Below are 23320 nucleotides of genomic sequence, written 5' to 3' on the forward strand. Positions count from 1 at the left end.
TTACTTTCACACCGGTTCGCCGATCAAGACAAATGCACATTCGAATCACATCACTTGAGCTATTCTCTCACTTCAACTCCTGCCAACATCTCACCAGGGACCCAACTGAAATGCTTGTCTTTTCATTTGATAATTATTTGTGACAATTGGGTTTATACCCGGAGTTTAAAATTTCTCCTCCCTTAAATTATTGTAATAATTTTAAACACTTATTCCTCCTCTTAATAATAATGTTTTATTTTTAATCATAATGGTACAAATTTTATTACGACCCAATTGTCCCACATGCGACATTTTAGTGTGGTTATCGAGCGGTCTTCCCTTACAAGCCAGTTTTTCAAGAAATTCAACTATGAGCTCTTAACAACTGGCTGCTCGGTTTTACCGCACAACTAAACCTAAATTATGTGGAAGGGGCGACTTACATGCTACTGGTAGATAAGTGAAGCCGTTTCAAAGGAAGTAAAAGAGTTACCACTGGGTCAATGTCGATAGAGTTGGACAAACAAGAATATTGGATATGGCAGAAAAATAACATTTTTTTAAAGCTCTTGGGCACCCTTCTCTTTCAAGTTTGATTCTATAGGTAAAAGAAAATTAGTTTGTACATATATCCATATTTATATGTATATATATACATTTGCAAGCACATAGAGACAATGACATGCACCCATTCCACCCACTATCAAATGGGTGGTGTTGGGTGAGCACTTGTATTCTTTACCATCTTGGTTTTCAGATTTGGTGATGGGACATAAAGTTGTACAACAATCTTTACCATTTGGTAGCAAATTTGCAAATAGGACTTGAGCCAATCTCTGAAAAATGGAGATCTTCAATGTGAAATGCATGGCCATATTTGGGAACCTATAGAATTGATGGAAGAGACTATACAGATTTGGTGCATTTGAGCACTTGTATCCCTTTGGCTATCGGACATAAAGTGTTGACATTGCAAGCATGGTTTTGGAGCGGGAGATAGGTCATGAGAGCATTAAGGTGCAGAACACAACTTCATGAAAGTACACGCAGATTGCAGTTGAGAGCATCATCTTTGCCAGATGGAGATTAAATGAGATTTGTCAAGAACCTTCAACTGGAAAGAAAAGATAAGAGACGGTATCCATCACACATCATGTTAGTCCCACCAAACAGCCACTACCAAAAGTTGGAGACAAAAAATACTGCTAGCAAGAACAAAAAGTTGAAGAAAAAGCAAACCAAATTGAAGACCTGTTCTTCTGTATGGCATTTATACCAGCTGACAAACACAGCCATTCAATAATTCTTACAAATAGATATATTTACCATTAAAAAAATAAATAAAACACTGTAAAGATAGGCCAAATGATTCAATTTTGAAGAGTTAGGAATGGCATTATATATTAGGGTCGCCATTTGGGACTGCTTACATAAGAAGCACTTTTGTTCATCATAAGGGTTTCTGCTAGAAGTGATTTTCTTTAAAAGCACGTTGAAATTATTATTAAAAATTCAAATGCTTCCTGGAAAAGCAGTTGGGAGTGCTTCTCGAGAAATTGTTTGTGTGACTTGGAAACATTTTAAGTTTTCTTACTAAACATAGACTGAAGTGCTTATGGTAGGCAGAAACCACCTTCTAGCCATTCCAAAAGCAGCCACAAATACACCCTGATATAGATGATGTATGGAATCAACAGCTTGCAGGTCTCACCACAGAACTTTTGTTTTTATTTTTGTACCAAAAGCTATTTTATTGTCCAGAACAAATTCAAAGCAATGGAGGTTTCAAAAGCTTCGAATACAATATTTCATAATTTGTGTTCTTTCTCTAAATCATGCATTGGCATAGTTTATAGCTAGAAAGCAACTCAGAAAATTCCTGTCTTCCTTGTGTCGAACATCAATTGAACTAATAATTAGGATAATCATAAAAATTAAGGATCCAAAAGACTATAACAGTAGTGCTAACAAGGTGGATAAGCATCATTAGTTCCACAATACCTCAGAATCAGGTATAGCTAATAATTTACAAATATAAGTTTTCGACAAATAGGATCAGTGATTGGGTTGTTTTATCACTAAATGGTTGAGGAAGGGGTCTAAACTTTGGTTTGTAATTACTGCCTCTAGGTTTGGTAGAATTCAATTGGTTTGTAACTATAGCAGGTATTTGTCTCGTTAAAGTACAAAACAGTTGCTGGTGAGACACAAATAGATGGGAGTTGTTCTGTTTCTGAGTTTGATCTATAGCTAGAAGCCTAGGATCGACTAATAGACGACATTTATAGGGTTCCCTTCATCCATGACAAGTTCACCCACATTGTTGTTGCTATTAATTTAAGTGCAAAAGCGAAAATTACAAAGGAACACAACTGATGGATTGTGACATTCTAACACAACAGATGGATTGTGACATTCTAACTGTTGGGTACCCTAAATGGTCACACAATCGCTTATGGATAGGTGACATCCCTACCTGCCCAGCTAGGTCTACGGTCTTTTGCAAATTTGTAAATTCTAAGCTTGTCCACATCCTCCTGAAGAGGGGATGACACGGTCTTGACGTTCAGTGGACCATTGTGAAACAAGGGAACTAGATGGGGCTGGGAAAGGTAAACGTAGAGTAACACAAAAGGAACATTTCAAGAACCAAAAGACTAAGAGAACAAAGGAAACAACGATGCTTGGGGAGTTGATGTTTTCCAAGTTTATGCTTATTGAGAAAATGTAGATTCAAAATATACTAATCATAACCCTTAAAGGGTTAAACAGACACAACAATCCTAATAACAATACGAAACTAAATAACAATCATATTATTTAATTTAGAAAACCAGATCACCTGTGTTCTAATCAGGGGACCAAATATCCGAAGGGAGACTATCTTAAAATTTTAATCACAAGTTGCAGTAAAGATGATAATCATGTCAAACTTGTTACTAATTAAAAACATAATTAAGAACTGAACATATAAAAGAACAACATAACCACCAAACTACGTCAAGACTTGAATTATTTTCTTGTTACGATCTCTTTTACTTTCAAAATTATCATTCACATTGAAAGAAAAATATTGTACTAAATTTTTTAATGCTGATGCTCCCCTAGAAAAACGACTGAAAAATATTATTGCCCCGTTCCCACTTAAGCATTATGTGCCTACAAACAGGATGTCATCATGTACCTCCACAACACACAAGAGACTACTAAGATGGCATCCCAGACGTCACCACACGATGAGCCTTAATACATTTGGGTGACAACAAAAACAATAGTTTCTAGAATTTGTAGGAAGAAATTTCAATAAACCAAACTCATGTCTGATTAGCTTAATTCAAGGCTAATTTCCAGAGCAGATTTGAGTCTTATATAACTACCCTTGTATTCTCTTCAAAAGAACTATAATAAACATACCGACTCTTCCTTTTCCTCTTCCTAAATTATCTATTGAACAATGATTCAGATGTTAGATGTTGAGATGAACACTTGCAGCTCAGATAAATTGGCTAAAGCCGCCTGTAAAGAACAATCCAGATTTTCATATTTTATCTATGTCATTCAAGAAACTTTTAGTGGATCCGTGTATAATATATGATGTGCTATTAAAGACATAAACTCACTAGAAAATTGAAAACCTAAATGTCTTTTAAATTGATATTGGATAATTATATCATGAGATGAAAAATAAAGCAAGAGAGGAAATCTCAACTTTTTATTTTGACTTTGGGAAAACTAACCTAAATTATCGTCAAATATGTGATTACCAATAATCTCCACATGAGCATGCCCCTTCTTTGAAGTGGTGAAACCGATTTGCATCTCGAACAATGATAACCCTTTGTGTTATAGCCGATACAAACTTGATAAACGAGTGGCAGTCACCACAAACCCTAAGATTTTTTGTAATTCTGATCGGAGTTCCATCAGCAGTGGCAAGAAGACCAAATGCAATTGCCAACTTCTCACTATGTGAAGACAACATACCCAACTTCACTTCCTCGTCAACATCATGTAACACAAAATTTGTATCAGGGACATAACCAGCCAGCTCCAACTTCTCATTCAAACTCTTGATCATCGCATAAATCTTTTCTGACCATGGATGAGACCTATCGCCCACGCTAAATTGGTAAATTTTGTTATCCACTTCAATCCAAGTCAAACCCAGAATTTTCTTCAGTTTCCTCTGGGTCATCAGATCTCTCATTTTTGACATTTCCTTCCACCTACCTTCTCGTGCATATATATTTGAAAGCAATACATAATGCCCCGCGTTTTCTGGCTGTAGTTCAAGAAGAGAATTCACTACCTTTTTTGCCAGGTCTACATTCCCATGGATTCTACATGCGCCAAGAAAAGCTCCCCATAACCCCTCATCTTTCTCAACTGTCGTGCTCTCGACTAATTTTAAGGCGTCATCAAGTCTCCCAGCACGGCCCAAGAGATCAACCATACAAGTATAATGTTTGACATCTGCTCTGACAGCATATTCATCCCACATCGAAGAGAAAAACCGAAGACCCTCTTCGATCAAGCCTGAATGACTACAAGCATATAATAGCGAAATAAAAGTTATTGCATTTGGTGACACTCCACTGCTTAACATCATTTCAAAAATATCAATAGCTTTTCGGCCGTGCCCATGATAACCATAAGCTGCAATCATAGCACTCCATGTTATAACATTCTTTACGTGCATCCCATCAAAAATTTCCCTAGCAGAATCAACACATCCGCACTTAGCATACATATCAATCATCGCCGTTCCTAAGATCACATCCAACGAAAACTTATTCCTACATATATAATCATGAACAAGCCTGGCTTTATGCATAGCCCCCAATTTTGCACAAGCATTAACAACAGTAGCCATAGCAACCTTATCTGGTAAAAGACCTTCATCAACCATCCGATCAAACAAAACCAAAGCCTCATCAGCATTCCTGCACTCAGCAAATGCACCAATCATCACTGTCCAACTCACAAGATCCCTGCTCTGCATATTATCAAACAGTTGGCGGGCATCATCGATAACAGTACATTTTGCATACATGTCCACGAGCGCAGCGCAAACAAAATTATCCGAAACCAACCCATGTTTCAACACAATGCCATGAACCAACCTGCCCATTTGCAGGTCCATCAAATCCCTACAAACCCTAATCACAAAAGGCAACGTATAGTTATCCGGCGAAACACCGCCTCGAATAAGCTCCCTAAATGTTGCAAAACCATTGGTAAAATCACCAGCCTTCACAAACCCACCAACCATTACACTCCAAGAAACTGCATCTTTCTCCTCCATCCTACCAAACAGAGCATAAGCTTCACCCAGCACCCTCTGCTCGGTGTACATATAAAGCAGCTTGTTTGCAACGGTGAGGTTTTGGAGCATTCCATTGGCAGTCACTTGGGCATGGACTTGTCGGATGTGAAAGATGTTTCTGGAGCTGAGCAGGACGTTGACATAGAATTTGGGGTCCAGAGTTCGGGGAAAAGGAGGTTGGGCAGGGACAGCCGTGGTGTCTGTAACAGCAGGAGCTGTGGAGAACAATGGGAGTCTGAGGATGCCATGGTTGGGGACAAGGAAGGTCTGGTTTTTCGGTTTGAGCATAACAAGGTTGTGGGAGTTGACAATGTTTCAAACAGTCTTGGAGTTTGTAGTTTCAGAATGAGACAGCACGTCACGGATTTGCTACGATGATCTGAAACATGGTTTTTGAAGCATTAGATCTTTATTTAAAATTAAAAAATCTAAATCTAAAGGTTAAAAAGCTCGAACTATCTTATACTCCGGAGCATCATAGAATTTTTCATTACATCATACACAAATATAATATAGAGATCTTGTTTCAAGTTTCTACGATAATCAAACTTGAAACTTCGGATACTGACTTTTTTTTGTTTTAAAAGTAAAATGGAATTAGGGTATATTCCCTTTTTCTTTCTCGAAATCAGGTTATCATAAATTCAAGAGGTTTGGGAGGATATAATTTAAGACTATATTTAAGCGTACTTAACTTGCAAGTTACAGGTCGGTTTTTGGAGGCAAGTTCTACTCATGAGCTCTTAGACAAAGGACAATGCTATAAGTTTTATTTCAACATTTGCATTCACCGGTACAGAGACAATAAGAGAAGGGAGAGGAAGAGGAAGAGATTGGTGGCACCGGCAGCAACTGCGAAATCATGGCCGGCATGGAAGGAGATAACGAAATCAACGTAAAAGCAAAAAGAAAGATAAACTTGCAAAGAGAGGCAAATGTGGTTGAACACAACCCCATTGATTGAATAAAATTAAACAGGTGTAGGTTTTTTCTGCCTCCAATATAAATTCCTATGTATATCGAGCTACACTGCTAAATCCAAAGACTGGATTCATTGGTACACCGACTGCACCAGGAGCAAACCATACACCCCCAACTTCCACTACTCTCTGCTACATTATATTTCTCAGAAGCAAGAAAAAGTATAAGATAATGATACAAATACAAATTCCATTTCATGCAGGTAATCGAGCGATGATCATCGCGCCACATTTAGTTCAGTTGTGTAAGCGGAGTGCGAGGTATAAGCGACGGTTTCAACTCCTTCACATCGAATGACTCGTAGGAATTGTTTTCCCGGAACTCCTCCACAAGAGCTTCCATTGGCATGGCTCGAAGTGACTCAATGGTGCCCTTGCTTGGAACTTCCGGCTCGGACTTTTCTGGCGTAGATCCACTAGGTTCATAGTCCTACACATTCATCAAAACATAAATCATGAACCGAATTGTAAATGAGCGCACAAACTAAGAATAAAAATGCTCGATATCTTGTTACTCTTCCCTTTACTATACATCGGTTGACAAGTAGGAGAAAGTGTTCAAGCACAATTTATTTCCCCTTCTGAATATGGTCTTGACTGATTTGTACATCACAATAACAAGTTGTGTGGAAAGAAAGCTCACCAAATAATGGTTCTGGAAGGTATCCCGTGCCCTCTCCTCAATTGACACAGCTTGGCCCGAGTGACCCTCCCGTAAAGTCTCAAGGGTGTTTGAATGAGCCTTGATAGTCTCCAAGATTTTAGATATAGATTCCTGCTCCTGCTCACACACACCTGTAGGAGAATTCGATAAAATATTATGCTTAGGAAGTCTGTACGACTCTTAATAACCAAAGCCAATAGAAACACGGATACAAAACCACTACACCGCACATATTCAGATCTCCAATGCATTAAATTTTGCCTACATTTCATCATCGTTGCCCAACTTCATTCCTCAAATTTAAATGCATGAAACAATGAGTCAGTTGTAGGTTTTACACTGTAACAACCAGTTTCGAAACCTGGAAAGGTTTTGGAATGTGTACTACTAGCAGGCAATTGTTGACCAGTTAGATCATGCCAACGTTTATTGCTAGAACAATACAATTATAAGAAAGATCACAAAACATTTGAACACAACTCATCACTGCTCGACAGATTCAGGATATATTAAAGTAAGACAACGAAAACTTACTATCAACATGCTGAAGGATATCATCACTATTCTTTGCCACATCTTGCTCAACTGCAGCCCTCACTGAATTGATCTCGACATCATGTTGCTCATTACCGTCCGAAGCATTTCTGCAATAAGAAATATTTAAGGATTAAGGGTAATTGACATGAAATGGAACAAACAAAATCTATGATGTTATAAGAATGATAAACATGTCCCCTTATTGTTTAAAAGTAAAGGCCCTTTTATCTGTTAAATTTAAGAAGCACAGTTCGTTCTCCAGTACATTTTCTTTTCAAGAAGACTAATGGGGTTGCCCATACAAAACTTAAGCAAAAGCAACAAATCCCTGATGAACAAGATGTGAAAAAGGTTTCCCTACCTGATAAGTGACAGCATAGCTGAAACATGTTTATTTCCCATATCATTCACAGACTCCTGTGTCTTTTTCCAGTGCTCCAAAGCTGTATCAGCAGTACTTACACTAACAAATAAAAGAACAGAACAAACATCAGCATTCAAGAATAAAAAGAATATGGATCAAGAGTCGGCACGAAAAATGATACACTTACCTTTTTTGTAGAATGACCTCCATGCGGCAATGCTTAGCAGCAGAATAGTCAACACCATCCTTAGCATCATTTTCCGCTTGCATTGAAAATTCCAGCCATTTTCTTTTTGCGTCTGTGGTAATACCCTCCATGGAGGAAACATGACCGTCCATGAAATACTTGTCTGCAATAGCACTTTCTCTGAAACCAACAAGCTTGGCATCCACCTGTGAGTTCAACAGTCATTCATTTCAGAATGAGAATGAATAAAAATCTTAATTTGGAGAAAATTATAATGAACCAACAATGGAAACAAACCATCTCTTTCTGACGGCACATGTGAATGGAGACTAAACTAGAGATATCAGCAATAAGCTTCTCTGCATCAGATTTTGATTGCTCCTGTGTGACATACACTTGGGATGTCAGAAATTTTTCAGAAGAAAATATATCAATGCAGATATATCTGTGCAGTAATTGTCTATACCTCATAAGCCTTCTGAAATTCAGCAATGCTATTTAATTTAATATCATTGGTCTGCCCCACATGATCTTCAAGCCTCTTTGATTCTTCCAAAAGCTTGTGTAGGAATCCTTGAGAGTACTCAGAAATGTCTTTTATTTGCTTAATACTCGAATTGAATCTCTGTTGTGCAGAAACCAAATAAGAAGATATTGAAAAAGCAAAGTTATTTTTCCCCCATGCTATGCAAATAACTGATGTGCTACAAACTTAATTTTCGTAGATTAAATTATAAATGTAATAGGGTAGATGTCAGAGCAGGACCTGTTTCAATTCCTTAGCAAAAGCTGTCATTTCACCCTGCTGTGTTGAGAGACCGCTCTGAAGATCCTCAAATATTGTAGCTGCTTCACCAGCCTCTGAAGTTAGAAACTGATTCCAAGAAAATAAAAAAATAAAGTTGGTAAAAATGGATAGCGGCAACAAGAAAATATCCATGGTACAAAACTGATATGTGCAACAGGGGAACTCCATCATTGCTACCCACTTCTTCAACAGACTGCACATTAGAAGAAGCCAAACATGAAATTTCCTCTAGACCAGCATTAGAGCTCGCCTTGTGCAAACGCACAACATTTTGCACTGCCTCAATATGAGAAAGATACAAAGTCCTTGAAGATGTCAATTTACTTTTCATGTCCATAATTGCCTAAAATCAAGAAGTCCAAAAGCAAGAAGACATCATTAAAAAACAATCCTAACATAAACGAACCTCATAAGAGAGAAAAGCAAGGGAAAGTTTCAAATGATACCTTAACATGTGCACTTAAAAAAGAATGACAAAGATTCTCTACACACTGAAGGTGTTCATTCTGATGAGACATCGATGTTGCTACAATATTGCAAAGAGAACCAACTTGTTTGGCAAGATCTTCCTGGTAATTATTCACTACCAACCTATTATCAGCGCTCAGCTTGTCCTCTCTACCTGCACAGTATCACATCATAAATACAAAGACTTAGTAAATTTGTTTGACAATTAAAATAACTTAAATATAATTGCTTGTTGAGGGCTACAAACCAATTTTTAGAAACAAGGATGCATTATCGTGAAGTGCTTTCTCCAAGTCAGACTGCAAATTGCATGCTTGCTGAGCCAAAGCATTTTCTGCCATGCATTCAATAATATCAAAACAAACACAAATGCAGAAAACAATCAAGTTCAAGAAATTAAGGATTCAGAGACAGACCAGCTTTCTTCTGCTCGGAAATGATAAAATCCCTCTCCTTCAAAGCATATCGGCATTTCATCAATTCTTCCTCAGTGATAGAAAGCAACTTAGTGGTATGGTTCAAAGTTTTCTGCAACATCGTTTTACAATGAGCTTTCAGAATCTATAGCAAAAAAATCCTTTCCCAAAATACCATGAACATGAGTAGATGAAGATAGCTCACCTCAGTTGAATCAAGTTTGCTACTCAAATCATAACACTGTCGAACCTGGAGATCATATTTATTCTGCAACTCCTCAAATTGCTGTTTATAACATGCCACATGTAAAAATGAAGTTAGATATCGCCAAAAAACCAGAAATAAGTCAATGACTTATCTTTAAAAAAATATCGTATGGACAAACCTTCTGATGGTTTTCTATTACAACCCCCATGTTCTCAATCTGATCAGCCATGGACTACACACAAGAAAAAAGGGAATTAGTACAGCAAAACAAAATTAACAAGACCCCAGAATCAGCTAATCGATGAAAGGTACAATGTCTTTCAAAAATATCGAAAGACTTGTTTATGCAAAGCCATAATAGCAAACATAGCAACCCCCCACACCCACCACAAACAAAAAATGGAGAAAAGAGAAGTTAAGTTTCACAAATACAAAAAGTAAGTAAGCACAGCCTTCTAGAAAGCAGCAAACAAACATTGTACAGAAGTGCCTCAGAAAAGATATCAGACAGATCCAGACACAAATAATATCCTTAACAAGCTAAAGAAAAATATTATACCTTCCTTTCACTTTCTTCCTGATAGTATCGCTCCTTCGGGATATAAACACCATTCTTCTCACGCGCAGCATACACCTCTGAACACAATCACAATATTAGAAACAATCACCATATGAAATTACAGAGACACTTTACTTAAACCGGCAGCCAAAGTGTCTGACCTGCCTTAAGCCGTTCAATTTCACCATAAAGATCCTTGATAAGAGTTGATTTCATCATTTTTTGGTTCACCTACAAATGGTTGAAATACAGCTCTTCATCATTTTATGAAGCATTAGAATACAAAAGGTTTCAACACTTAACACAGATCACATACAACAGTGCCATTGTGCAATAACACCAAATAACAAGAAATACAAACATAAAAAGTGAGGATTGTAAACTCATCCAAACTATAGTCTTCACAGAAGAAAAGACATATTACTTGTGGAACCAACAGTAATCGCTCCTATAAGTTTGTAACAACAAATTCACAAAACAGTAATCACTCCTATAGGCATGTAACGGTGTACAAATTTGCCAAGAAGACGAATTCATTATTGTATTTATTCCAGTAACAAAAGAGCCTGTAGTTTTCTATGCACCAACAACAAACTTCTCTTAGACAATTGTTGTAGAGTTGACCAAAAAGATCACAGTGGAGAATCATATCAGATAAAGAAACTATGGGTACCATTATGAAATAACAAACCTCAGGTTTATTTCTTATATTTTTTGCTCTGTGTGCATAATCCAGCGTACTCAAAGTTTCCTCAAGACAGTGCACAGCAGGCGATACTGTAGCTATGATGCACGTCTTTGTTCTTCCTCCAAGTGAATCCCGAAGTAACCGTGTTAGCTTACTATCCCTGATTTCAAATACGACTCTGTTATTAGAATTGGGAAGAACAACGAGTATAGGCATAGAGATAACAGCAAACAAGTGCTTAGCAAACCTGTATGGGATATGCCCAAGATGTTCCACCAGGGCGTTGATTACTCGCCCTAAAGTCAGTAAGCTTTTGTTGATTTCTCCGGCTTCCCTTGCGCGACCCTAATAATTGTGAGAGCGCAAAATTAAGAACAGTTTAAGCATAAACTTAAAAGAGCAATTCCTATCACTACAAACAAACTTGAACAGTCAAACTGAACTGCACCTCTCGAGCACCCGAACGAGAAATATTTTCTGAGCCGGCCAAATCAACCAGATTCAACTTTCCGCATTTTATCAACTCTTCACCTTCAGGGGTTGCTTCTTTAATGTGTATGGTGATGGAAAAGAGAGAATGTGACCGACTGAAATTGACAAAGTAAAACACCATGAACAAAAGTTGACACTGAATACATGAAGTCGGTCAAAGAAGCATTTGCATTACCTTGACTGCTTGTTCAATAAAGTTTCAGCAGTACGACGTTTAGAAGACCCTCTTTCGAGTAGAGTGAAAATCTCATTCGCACTCGTCACAATTTCCTCCTCCAAACCTCTTACAAGGACTCCACCCTTCCCATCCTCCATCAGAGGCAGCTGCTTTTTCTGCTTATCTTCCAAAGAAACTCTATTAAGTTCCTCTGGAGCAAGAAGATCGGTAATCTCTTCGTTGTAAAGCTCTAAGAAAGTGACTTTCACACTGTACTCTGCATTCTGACCCTCAAGGGTATCGAAAATCTGCTGGACAGCCCTCGGAATAACTCCAGCCTCGGGAGGCAATTCTCCATTAGGCCCAGTCTGTTTAAATAGGCCATGACATCAAAAAAATTTAATGACAAAAACTTGGACAACAGCACCACAAAACTCAATACAAGACTGAAACACCATACCTTTGCCCTTTTGCATTCACCCTCCATTGTGTATGTCTTACCGGTACCAGTTTGCCCATACGCAAAAATGGTACAGTTGAAGCCTTCCAAGACTTCGTGCACTATTGGAATCACAGCTTGATCATAAAGATCTCTTTGCTGAGCATTAGGACCAAAAACCTACAAGTAGAAGCCACAGAAATTAAAATTTTGACCATAACCATACCAATTACAAAATTTCGAAAACCCGAAAAATCTACATTAAAGAAAACAATACTTGGGTTGCAGGAAAAGACCTTATCGAAAGTGAAAACCCTATCGATGTGTTTTCCGGCAATGTTCTGAGACACGGCCACTTCCCTCTGGTACTCATTGCAAGTAATAACCTGCGGGGCATTGCTCCGCAACTCATCCTCACTAAACGGCCTAAATCAACAATATAAGTAACAATTAACAAAATCGATAAGTAATTAGGGATTTCAAAGATTCAAAAATGTCGCCTTATAACGATTTTCAAGAAATCTAACCCTAAAGAGAGACATGAAGTGCGGGAAAGGGTAAATACCTGCAGCGGAGAAGGACCTGGACGTTAACGCCCTTCTCTTTCTCGTGGCGGCCGGACATTCTTATGCGGTGGCGAGAAGGCGACGGAGAATCGGACGCACCTATGATGGGCTCACTTGTAGTAGATCCGCTTCCCGCAAATCTCTCTCTCTCTCTCTCTCTCTCTCTCTCTCTACTGGTCTGAAATGGGAGGAGAGCGGGATGAGAGTGAGATTTGAAATTTCGAGAGGCGCTCTCTCTCTATAAATATATCTACGGCTCTTCTTCAAAGTTCAAAGAATGTTACATCGGACGGTCATGACTGTTCGATTTTAATTTTCAATTTCGGCCAGGGTGAATGGACTGTATTGCCCTTGTTTCTTGCCTCAAATAACAGGTTGATCTGGGCCTTTATGTTTTGCTGGCTCTGGTAGCGGCGCAGTTTTCAGGTGGTTTGGGCCGTGTGGGTATGAGAGACTGCTAACTTTGGGCCTTTTGGCTGGCCTTTCACATGGCTTAAAATTTCAAGTTTTGCAGGAAGAACAGTAACCATGATTTTCTTTTGGTAAAAAAAAAAAAAAAGGCCTGTGTTTAGTTTACTAATGAAAAAAATACTTTGGTTTCACTAAACAATAGCCTCGAGGCACACGTCTACGTGCGTGACAATTAGTTTTTTTTTCAATGTTAAATTCAAGACAAATTTTTCTATTTTTAAATTATTTTTTGGTGGATCTATTTTTTTAATTAAAAATATAAAAATACAAAATGAAATAACTACCCACTAATGACACATTCACGTAACTAAAAATGCGAAAATGCATTTCGATAACAGGATACCCCAATGTTTAACTAATATTGGAATAATTAAAATTCTGAGAAAGGGATTTTAACGTACATTGTAGTATGTTTAACCTTGACAGAAATGTGCATTTAATTTTTTTATTAATTAGTATATAACATAATTCTTTTAGGACAAGGGTATTTTAGTAATCATATTAACTTTCATTCTGCTTCATGCATATTAGTAAACAACTTATATGAAATTATTACCATTTATTCTTTGATTCCAAAACACTTTAGTAAACAACTTCAATAGGAATTCAATTCTGATTCCTTCCCATTCCTACTACTCGATTCAATTCTTCTCTTTCTGATTAGAGATTAGTAAACGAGCCATAAGTGATTATATTTTAAAATTACTATTTTAACTCTAACTAATTAATTTTAATATTTTAGAATTCTAGTTAAGAGAAGGGCAAAATTTAGCATTTTGAAAGTTTCACCCTTTTTGTCTTCTCACTTTATTTATACAAATTATAGATTTAAAAGTTTGAGTTGTACAATTACTTTTTATGGAAGCACTCTAGACCAATTGGGATCATAAAATTTGAGTAATTTGCATACTTATTTTTAAATAGGTGATACTAAGGGAGAATGAGTCGTACTCGGCACTTGATCAAGTACAAGGGTGAATGTTAATATAACTAAATGAGCTTTAAACTCCTTAATAATTCGTACATATTCACACTAATTAAATAGGGAATAAGAGTAAAATACAAAATGAAAAGATAAATTTTTGCTGATGAATTGGATTGTATGGGTTTTTATCATGTTATTTGGTTCAATATTTTTTTAGTAAGCTCGTTCAACTTGTCGATGTCTTCTAGTTGCTGATATAACAAGAGTCATTTGGCCTCATGACATCCTAGTGTAACATTTATTTCTCGAGCCTTAAGTCCCCTTGTTTGTTTTGCATGTAATTTATTATTCTAACAGATAGGTTGTTGAATTTCTACTCATGCATCCCATGTTTGAAACTCCTCATCACCTAAATTAATGTAATAGTTTCGAACTCTCGTCATCCTCTTAATAATAATAAATTTTAAAAAAAAATTATAAACAACTCTGTACTCTAAGAAATATTCTTAAAGAGTGGAGGATATGAGGTGCCAAGTTTTAAAAGTATTTCAAACTCAAGATGTGTCGTTTCAAATTTCAACCATTATTAATTTCAATGCATGTACACCCTACATTTTGAAGTATACAGTATCTAATTAATACTAAACATCAACCCTAGAATTTGAAGCATTCAACAAGATTTGTTCCGAATAAGATATAAATGGCATATTCAAATGAGCCATGCGCAAAATGTAGTGATGAGATGGGGGCTACATTTGGTGTCAATTATTGTTATGTCTCTCAATGAGTTTGTTGTCATTTTTTTACTGTTGCATGTCTATGTAACAATTGTAGCCTCTTTTTTTTTTTTTTTTGAGATGCTCTAACATGTTTTTAATGAAAGCACTTCCAACAAAAAACACACATTTACGCTTACTGCAAAAATTGTCCTAGACTCTCAAACGGACCCTTAATTCATGATGCATTTTTGTTCACCACCCTCAGATGATAGTAATGATCACCACCTTATTTATCATCGTTTGATGAGTTTAAATTTTAAAATTTGTGTCTATCTATTATATAAATCTCGAATTTAAACTCATATAACGGGGATAAATAAATTGACGAGCATCATGAGAATGGTAAGAAAAAAAATTCCCTCAATTATTCGGTGAGGTGAAAAATGACTCCTCCAAAAAAAATATATTGCTTTACTTTGACTGTCATAAATCTTTCTCTGTTTTACCTTAAATTTCCAACTACCCTGTAACTTTAAAGCAATTTGATAAACTTATGATAAATACAGGATAGTAATGGAAATTTAAAAAAATAACTCAAACCTAAAAATTATAATTTAGAACTCATTTCACCTAATATATACTTTTTATTAAGAAATTTATCTTTATCAACTGTGTTTAATATAATGCCCCATTGTAATTTAACACTTTTTTTCCCTCACACACCCTGTTTTTAATTTATTACCCAATATCTTCTTCTTCATATGCATAGCATGTGTGAAATTATTAATTAGTATAATATATTATAGAGAAAACTGGAGTAATAGTTATTGAATTTTAAGTGATTACTCTTGAACTAAAAATTCGTGACAATTGGAAGGAATTTGAGGAAATGGAGAATGGAGACACCAGGATTACAATGACCATGTTGCATATACGTTGCTCTCTTTATGTACCCCACTGTTTTAGTGAAATTGATTTGGTGCCCTCCTGAAAGTTGACGACACCTAAATGGTCACTCGTTAATCCGTGCAGTTTCGTATAGAAATAGTGACTACAGGACATACGGTGTCCCTTCTAAGCTAACTGAATCCTATCAAAATGTTGAAACCATGGAACTTTGGCTTTGGCCACTAACAAGTCGAAGTCCATACTCAATTTTTACCTTCAAGGAAACTTCTTTTGGCATTTTAATGATCACCCTCGATCACCGTGATGCATGCCTGCAACAACTTCTAATATTCATTTTTTTCCTTATAAGCTTAATATTCACTATATATATTTCTAACACTTCAATGCAACAAGCGGTGAATTGCTCTGGTTGACATACGATGTCTTCTTCTTTTGGATTCAGGTTTAAACTCTCCTTTTTTTTAGTGTAGCTTACGATAATAAAGCTTATAATAAAATAAACAAAAGGGCTATTTAATTACTTGACTACCCCATCTTAGATGGCAACGACTACGTGCTTCCTATTAAACTCTGCGAATAAAATGACAATGACCAAATCTTCCCATGACATGATATACTTTTACACCCACTTCTAGTTCTAGCTCTCACACTTAGACTCACAACTTGCTTCACCTTTCAGTACCGACTACTTTTCCCTCTTCACAATATGTTTCATCTTGATCAGTGTCAAAACGTCCGTAGAAATCAGATTCACCCCTAGGCTCTATCCAACGCGCCATGCCCATTGCATCGCCAATCATGAAAGTGCAGAGAAGAAAAGGATTTTGATTTTGGGAGTGCTCATAAACAAGCACATACCGATGAGGACTTTGGTGGTTACTCACCGGTACCATGGGAAACAAACAAGTTGAGATCAAACTTGAAAGGCGAGTCTTCTCCTTTGCTCCCACACAACCATCATTATAACATTCCTTTTCCAACATCGCGAAGACAAGGGATTCTTCAAAGTAGGATGAACCTCATGGATGAACAACAAAGTATGAAGGGGGTTAAGAAGAAAATGATGCCCAAGAGACGAGTTTTAATTTTCACACTGAACCCAAATCACGAAGCAAAAGATTAAAAAGAAGAAAAGCAATAATAAGATGTCGTAGCATTGTAAATTGGATTTATGGTCCCCGTGGTGATAAAGTATTCAGAAAATTGCCCCTGTGGTCAAAAAAATAAGATTTAAACCTTTGTGGTGAAGGTTATTAGCAAATTTAACCCAAATGTGAGATTTGTGTTGAACCTCAGTTAAATGTAGGGATAAAAGTGTCCAACCACTCTTTCTTTTTAGCCTTCTTCTCTCTTCACTCTTTCTGTCTGTGTTATTGGACCTCCTCTCGGCTCACTCTCCAGGCTCTCACACATTTATTCTCTGTTAGCCATTTTCTTTCTGTCTCTGTAATCTTAAAAATGTAGGAATAACATTATTCGAAAGCAAGACTGCAACACATTATCCCAAAAGAAACCCATTTAGGAATGTATCAATAATTTCCAGTTAAGTATTCAAACGAAGAATTGCAGACTTCAAGCATTAAAATTCAACTCTAACAAAGCAATAACAGAAGAGATTAGAAGCCAATTAAGCAAATACTTGCCTGCAAATCCAATGATTTCAACAATTTACACTTATCAGCAAAATTAGACCAATACTGGAGGCATTGGAGCACCAGATTAAGCTCAGCTTTTCGAGCCTGGGTAATCTGTCGCTGATAGCAGTCATACCGGCGTCCGATAAGCTGTTCAAATCAAGCACGTTGTCGTCGGAGCCATTGGCAGAATGCAGCCTCACCGACGAAAGGTTAAGGCGCTCGTCAATGTGAACGGTGCGGACGTTGCGGAATTGGTGGTGAGGAGGCCGACAATGAGGTCCGGGCTGCCGGTGGTGCCGATGCAGAGGGCGGTGCTGCTGAGGCGCTCGAGGGCGAGCTAGCGCTTGCAGACGAGGGAGCAGGCATCACTGCTGGGCTTGGAGTCAAGCAACCCATTTGATGCAAACTTGTCAGACGTAAAAAAAGAGCTTCCATAAAAATAAAAAATAAAAAAGAATGTGGTTGACATTAAAAAAAAGAGAACGGTGCCGCCGCGGAGGTAGAATTACACTGATTTTATCCTTTATTAAGCCCCCAAACTATTTTTCGTTAATTTTTTGAAGTTGAAAAATAGAAAGAAAAAATGACAACTAATAGTGGGGTCTTCCAAAAGAGATTTGTAAGTGTTCAAAATCTTGGAAATGTGCTAACTTAATTTTAGGAAACATGTGGTGCAAGTAAAATGACTATAACTTTGACTTATAAGTTTATAACGAATATTGTAAAAGTTCTCAACATCGATTAGAGAAGTATGGGTTATAAATCACAGTTTTTTTGAAAATTTGAAATTTTTAGCTTTAGGAAATATTTGCGTCGGAGTTAAGGAAAATATTGGAAGACCGTTGGACGTAATACCGTTTATTAGGTCCTGAAACTATTTTTTTTATTGATTTTTTAAGTTGAAAATTTGAGAGTATCTTTAAATTTAGGTTTTAAATCATTAATTTCAAGTGTTTAAATATTAATTATAATAGATTTAGCATGGAATATATATTTTGAAGAACATGAATATGATAGTTTGTAGTTATGGTAAGCGAAACAAAATAAATAAAGAGGAAAATTTTGAAAAGAGGGGGATCGGTATAAAGATAGCGACTTTGCCACATCGCAATTGCTAGCATTTTAGCGATTCTACGTGAAGGCAACCGCTACATACATAGCAACTCACTTCAGGAAGGATCCGAGGATATTACCGATCGTAACATTTTTCCCCCTCCTTTTCCTTTTTCTTTTTCCATTGAATTTCTTTTTCTAGTGTGTTACTTTATTCAGATTCAAATACCTTTTATATTTATAACTTATTTTCGAATTTTTTGACATGGATTATAAGAAAATTTTCACCAAAATTACATTTTGTAGAACATCAAGATGATAGTTTCTTGTTGTGGTATGGGCAAGACGAAAATTTAACAAAAATAAAAAATAAAATAAAAACTTTAAATAAATAAAATTAATGGTTTAGACGCAGTCCAAACTCACGCCTAAACCCAACTTATGCCCACTAGAAAGTTCAAGATGCCGTAGAAGCAGTGGAGGCCCATGAGGTTTAGTGTTTAGGGGCACGTGAATAGTAACACCTTGAGTTCAAGTGTTTAGGGGCGTGTTAATTTTATAGCCGTTTTAATCTAAAAATATTTAGATTCCAATAACTATTGAAAAATCACTAAACCTGACACTTATTAACTACATAAAATTAATTAGTGAATCATAATTACTAATTACTAAACCATAACCTTTAGCTCTAGAAAACATTTTACGCGGGAATTAACGAAAATGTTCACTTGATGTGATTTTATCCTTTATTACACCCCAAAACAATTTATCGTTAATTTTTTGAAGTTGAAAAATAGAAAGAAAAAAATGAAAACTAACAGTGGGGTCTCCGAAACGAGATTTGTAGGTGTCCAAAATCTTTGAAATGTGCTAACTTAATTTTAGGAAACATGTGGTGCGAGTAAAATGACTATAACTTTGACTTATAAGTTTATAACGAATATTGTAAAAGTTCTCAACATCGATTAGAGAAGTATGGGTTATAAATCACAGTTTTTTTGAAAATTTGAAATTTTTAGCTTTAGGAAATATTTGCGTCGGAGTTAAGGAAAATATTGGAAGACAGTTGCACATAATACCGTTTATTAGCTCCTGAAACTATTTTTTTTATTGATTTTTTAAGTTGAAAATTTGAGAGTATCTTTAAATTTAGGTTTTAAATCATTAATTTCAAGTGTTTAAATATTAATTATAACAGATTTAGCATGGAATATATATTTTGAAGAACATGAATATGATAGTTTGTAGTTATGGTAAGAGAAAAAAAACAAATAAAGAGGAAAAATTTGAAAAGAGGGGGATCGGTAGAAATCTAGCGACTTTGACTCATCGCAATTGCTAGCATATTAGCGATTCTAGTGAAGAAAATCGCTAAATACATAGCGACTCACTTTAGGAAGGATCGGAGGATTACCGATCGTAACATTTTTACCCCTCCTTTTCCTTTATCTTTTTCCACTGAATTTCTTTTGCTAGTGCGCTATTTTATTCAGATTCAAATACCTTTTATATTTATAACTTATTTTCGAATTTTTTGACATGGATTATAAGAAAATTTTCACCAAAATTACATTTTGTAGAACATAAAGATGATAGTTTCGTGTTGTGGTATGGGCAAGACGAAAATTTAACAAAAATAAAAAATAAAATAAAAACTTTAAATAAATAAAATTAATGGTTTAGACGCAGTCCAAACTCACGCCTAAACCCAACTTATGCCCACTAGAAAGTTCAAGATGCCGTAGAAGCAGTGGAGGCCCATGAGGTTTAGTGTTTAGGGGCACGTGAATAGTAACACCTTGAGTTCAAGTGTTTAGGGGCGTGTTAATTTTATAGCCGTTTTAATCTAAAAATATTTAGATTCCAATAACTATTGAAAAATCACTAAACCTGACACTTATTAACTACATAAAATTAATTAGTGAATCATAATTACTAATTACTAAACCATAACCTTTAGCTCTAGAAAACATTTTACGCGGGAATTAACGAAAATGTTCACTTGATGTGATTTTATCCTTTATTAAACCCCAAAACTATTTCTCGTTAATTTTTTGTAGTTGAAAAATAGAAAGAAAAAAATGAAAACTAACAGTGGGGTCTCCGAAACGAGATTTGTAGGTGTCCAAAATCTTTGAAATGTGCTAACTTAATTTTAGGAAACATGTGGTGCGAGTAAAATGACTATAACTTTGGCTTATAAGTTTATAACGAATATTGTAAAAGTTCTCAACATCGATTAGAGAAGTATGGGTTATAAATCACAGTTTTTTTGAAAATTTGAAATTTTTAGCTTTAGGAAATATTTGCGTCGGAGTTAAGGAATATATTGGAAGACCTTTGGATGTAATACCGTTTATTAGGTCCTGAAACCATTTTTTTTATTGATTTTTTAAGTTGAAAATTTGAGAGTATCTTTAAATTTAGGTTTTAAATCATTAATTTCAAGTGTTTAAATATTAATTATAATAGATTTAGCATGGAATATATATTTTGAAGAACATGAATATGATAGTTTGTAGTTATGGTAAGAGAAACAAAATAAATAAAGAGGAAAATTTTGAAAAGAGGAGGATCAGTAGAAATATAGCGACTTTTCCACATTTCAATTGCTAGAATAGTAGCGATTGTGTATAAAGGCAATCGCTAATCATATAGCAACTCACTTCAGGTAGGATCGGAGGAAATTACCGATCGTAACATTTTTCCCCCTCCTTTTCCTTTTTCTTTTTCCATTGAATTTCTTTTGCTAGTGCGTTACTTTATTCAGATTCAAATACCTTTTATATTTATAACTTATTTTCGAATTTTTTGACATGGATTATAAGAAAATTTTCACCAAAATTACATTTTGTAGAACATCAAGATGATAGTTTCGTGTTGTGGTATTGGGGAAGACGAAAATTTAACAAAAATAAAAAATAAAATAAAAACTTTAAATAAATAAAATTAATGGTTTAGACGCAGTCCAAACTCACGCCTAAACCCAACTTATGCCCACTAGAAAGTTCAAGATGCCGTAGAAGCAGTGGAGGCCCATGAGGTTTAGTGTTTAGGGGCACGTGAATAGTAACACCTTGAGTTCAAGTGTTTAGGGGCGTGTTAATTTTATAGCCGTTTTAATCTAAAAATATTTAGATTCCAATACCTATTGAAAAATCACTAAACCTGACACTTATTAACTACATAAAATTAATTAGTGAATCATAATTACTAATTACTAAACCATAACCTTTAGCTCTAGAAAACATTTTACGCGGGAATTAACGAAAATGTTCACTTGATGTGATTTTATCCTTTATTAAACCCCAAAACTATTTCTCGTTAATTTTTTGTAGTTGAAAAATAGAAAGAAAAAAATGAAAACTAACAGTGGGGTCTCCGAAACGAGATTTGTAGGTGTCCAAAATCTTTGAAATGTGCTAACTTAATTTTAGGAAACATGTGGTGCGAGTAAAATGACTATAACTTTGGCTTATAAGTTTATAACGAATATTGTAAAAGTTCTCAACATCGATTAGAGAAGTATGGGTTATAAATCACAGTTTTTTTGAAAATTTGAAATTTTTAGCTTTAGGAAATATTTGCGTCGGAGTTAAGGAATATATTGGAAGACCTTTGGATGTAATACCGTTTATTAGGTCCTGAAACCATTTTTTTTATTGATTTTTTAAGTTGAAAATTTGAGAGTATCTTTAAATTTAGGTTTTAAATCATTAATTTCAAGTGTTTAAATATTAATTATAATAGATTTAGCATGGAATATATATTTTGAAGAACATGAATATGATAGTTTGTAGTTATGGTAAGAGAAACAAAATAAATAAAGAGGAAAATTTTGAAAAGAGGAGGATCAGTAGAAATATAGCGACTTTTCCACATTTCAATTGCTAGAATAGTAGCGATTGTGTATAAAGGCAATCGCTAATCATATAGCAACTCACTTCAGGTAGGATCGGAGGAAATTACCGATCGTAACATTTTTCCCCCTCCTTTTCCTTTTTCTTTTTCCATTGAATTTCTTTTGCTAGTGCGTTACTTTATTCAGATTCAAATACCTTTTATATTTATAACTTATTTTCGAATTTTTTGACATGGATTATAAGAAAATTTTCACCAAAATTACATTTTGTAGAACATCAAGATGATAGTTTCGTGTTGTGGTATTGGGGAAGACGAAAATTTAACAAAAATAAAAAATAAAATAAAAACTTTAAATAAATAAAATTAATGGTTTAGACGCAGTCCAAACTCACGCCTAAACCCAACTTATGCCCACTAGAAAGTTCAAGATGCCGTAGAAGCAGTGGAGGCCCATGAGGTTTAGTGTTTAGGGGCACGTGAATAGTAACACCTTGAGTTCAAGTGTTTAGGGGCGTGTTAATTTTATAGCCGTTTTAATCTAAAAATATTTAGATTCCAATACCTATTGAAAAATCACTAAACCTGACACTTATTAACTACATAAAATTAATTAGTGAATCATAATTACTAATTACTAAACCATAACCTTTAGCTCTAGAAAACATTTTACGCGGGAATTAACGAAAATGTTCACTTGATGTGATTTTATCCTTTATTAAACCCCAAAACTATTTCTCGTTAATTTTTTGAAGTTGAAAAATAGAAAGAAAAAAATGAAAACTAACAGTGGGGTCTCCGAAACGAGATTTGTAGGTGTCCAAAATCTTTGAAATGTGCTAACTTAATTTTAGGAAACATGTGGTGCGAGTAAAATGACTATAACTTTGGCTTATAAGTTTAT

The 23320-nt window shown here is 35.5% G+C and overlaps 2 protein-coding genes across 3 annotated transcripts; both read right to left on the reverse strand.

The window, feature by feature from the left end:
- Positions 1-514: 514 nt before the first annotated feature.
- Positions 515-5757, reverse strand: LOC137744566 (putative pentatricopeptide repeat-containing protein At3g23330). Of its 2 annotated transcripts, none has more exons than XM_088681191.1 (2): positions 3720-5757; positions 515-1096 (listed from the first exon to the last, which is right to left on the reverse strand). In XM_088681191.1, the coding sequence occupies exon 1, from the start codon at positions 5594-5596 to the stop codon at positions 3743-3745; it is 1854 nt and encodes a 617-aa protein (XP_088537317.1). In that variant the 5' UTR covers positions 5597-5757; the 3' UTR covers positions 515-1096; positions 3720-3742. The 2 variants fall into 2 exon arrangements, with proteins under 2 accessions (XP_088537317.1, XP_068340450.2); XM_068484349.2 differs by having other exon boundaries at positions 652-1096; positions 3747-5702.
- Positions 5758-6246: 489 nt separating this feature from the next.
- LOC137745927 (kinesin-like protein KIN-5C) lies at positions 6247-13020 on the reverse strand. Its single transcript, XM_068485958.2, has 23 exons — positions 12841-13020; positions 12572-12701; positions 12297-12455; positions 11855-12204; positions 11636-11774; positions 11435-11532; positions 11191-11347; positions 10661-10730; positions 10500-10576; positions 10119-10172; positions 9938-10018; positions 9733-9844; positions 9564-9650; positions 9295-9470; positions 9030-9191; positions 8807-8914; positions 8507-8665; positions 8338-8421; positions 8041-8246; positions 7851-7952; positions 7487-7596; positions 6932-7083; positions 6247-6718 (listed from the first exon to the last, which is right to left on the reverse strand). Exons 1-23 carry the CDS (start codon positions 12897-12899, stop codon positions 6521-6523), a joined length of 3030 nt encoding a protein of 1009 aa, XP_068342059.2. The 5' UTR covers positions 12900-13020; the 3' UTR covers positions 6247-6520.
- Between the last annotated feature and the right edge of the window lie 10300 nt (positions 13021-23320).

Source organism: Pyrus communis, chromosome 12 (assembly GCF_041283825.1).
Source record: "Pyrus communis isolate YQ-2024b chromosome 12, ASM4128382v1, whole genome shotgun sequence".
Lineage (NCBI taxonomy): Eukaryota > Viridiplantae > Streptophyta > Magnoliopsida > Rosales > Rosaceae > Pyrus > Pyrus communis.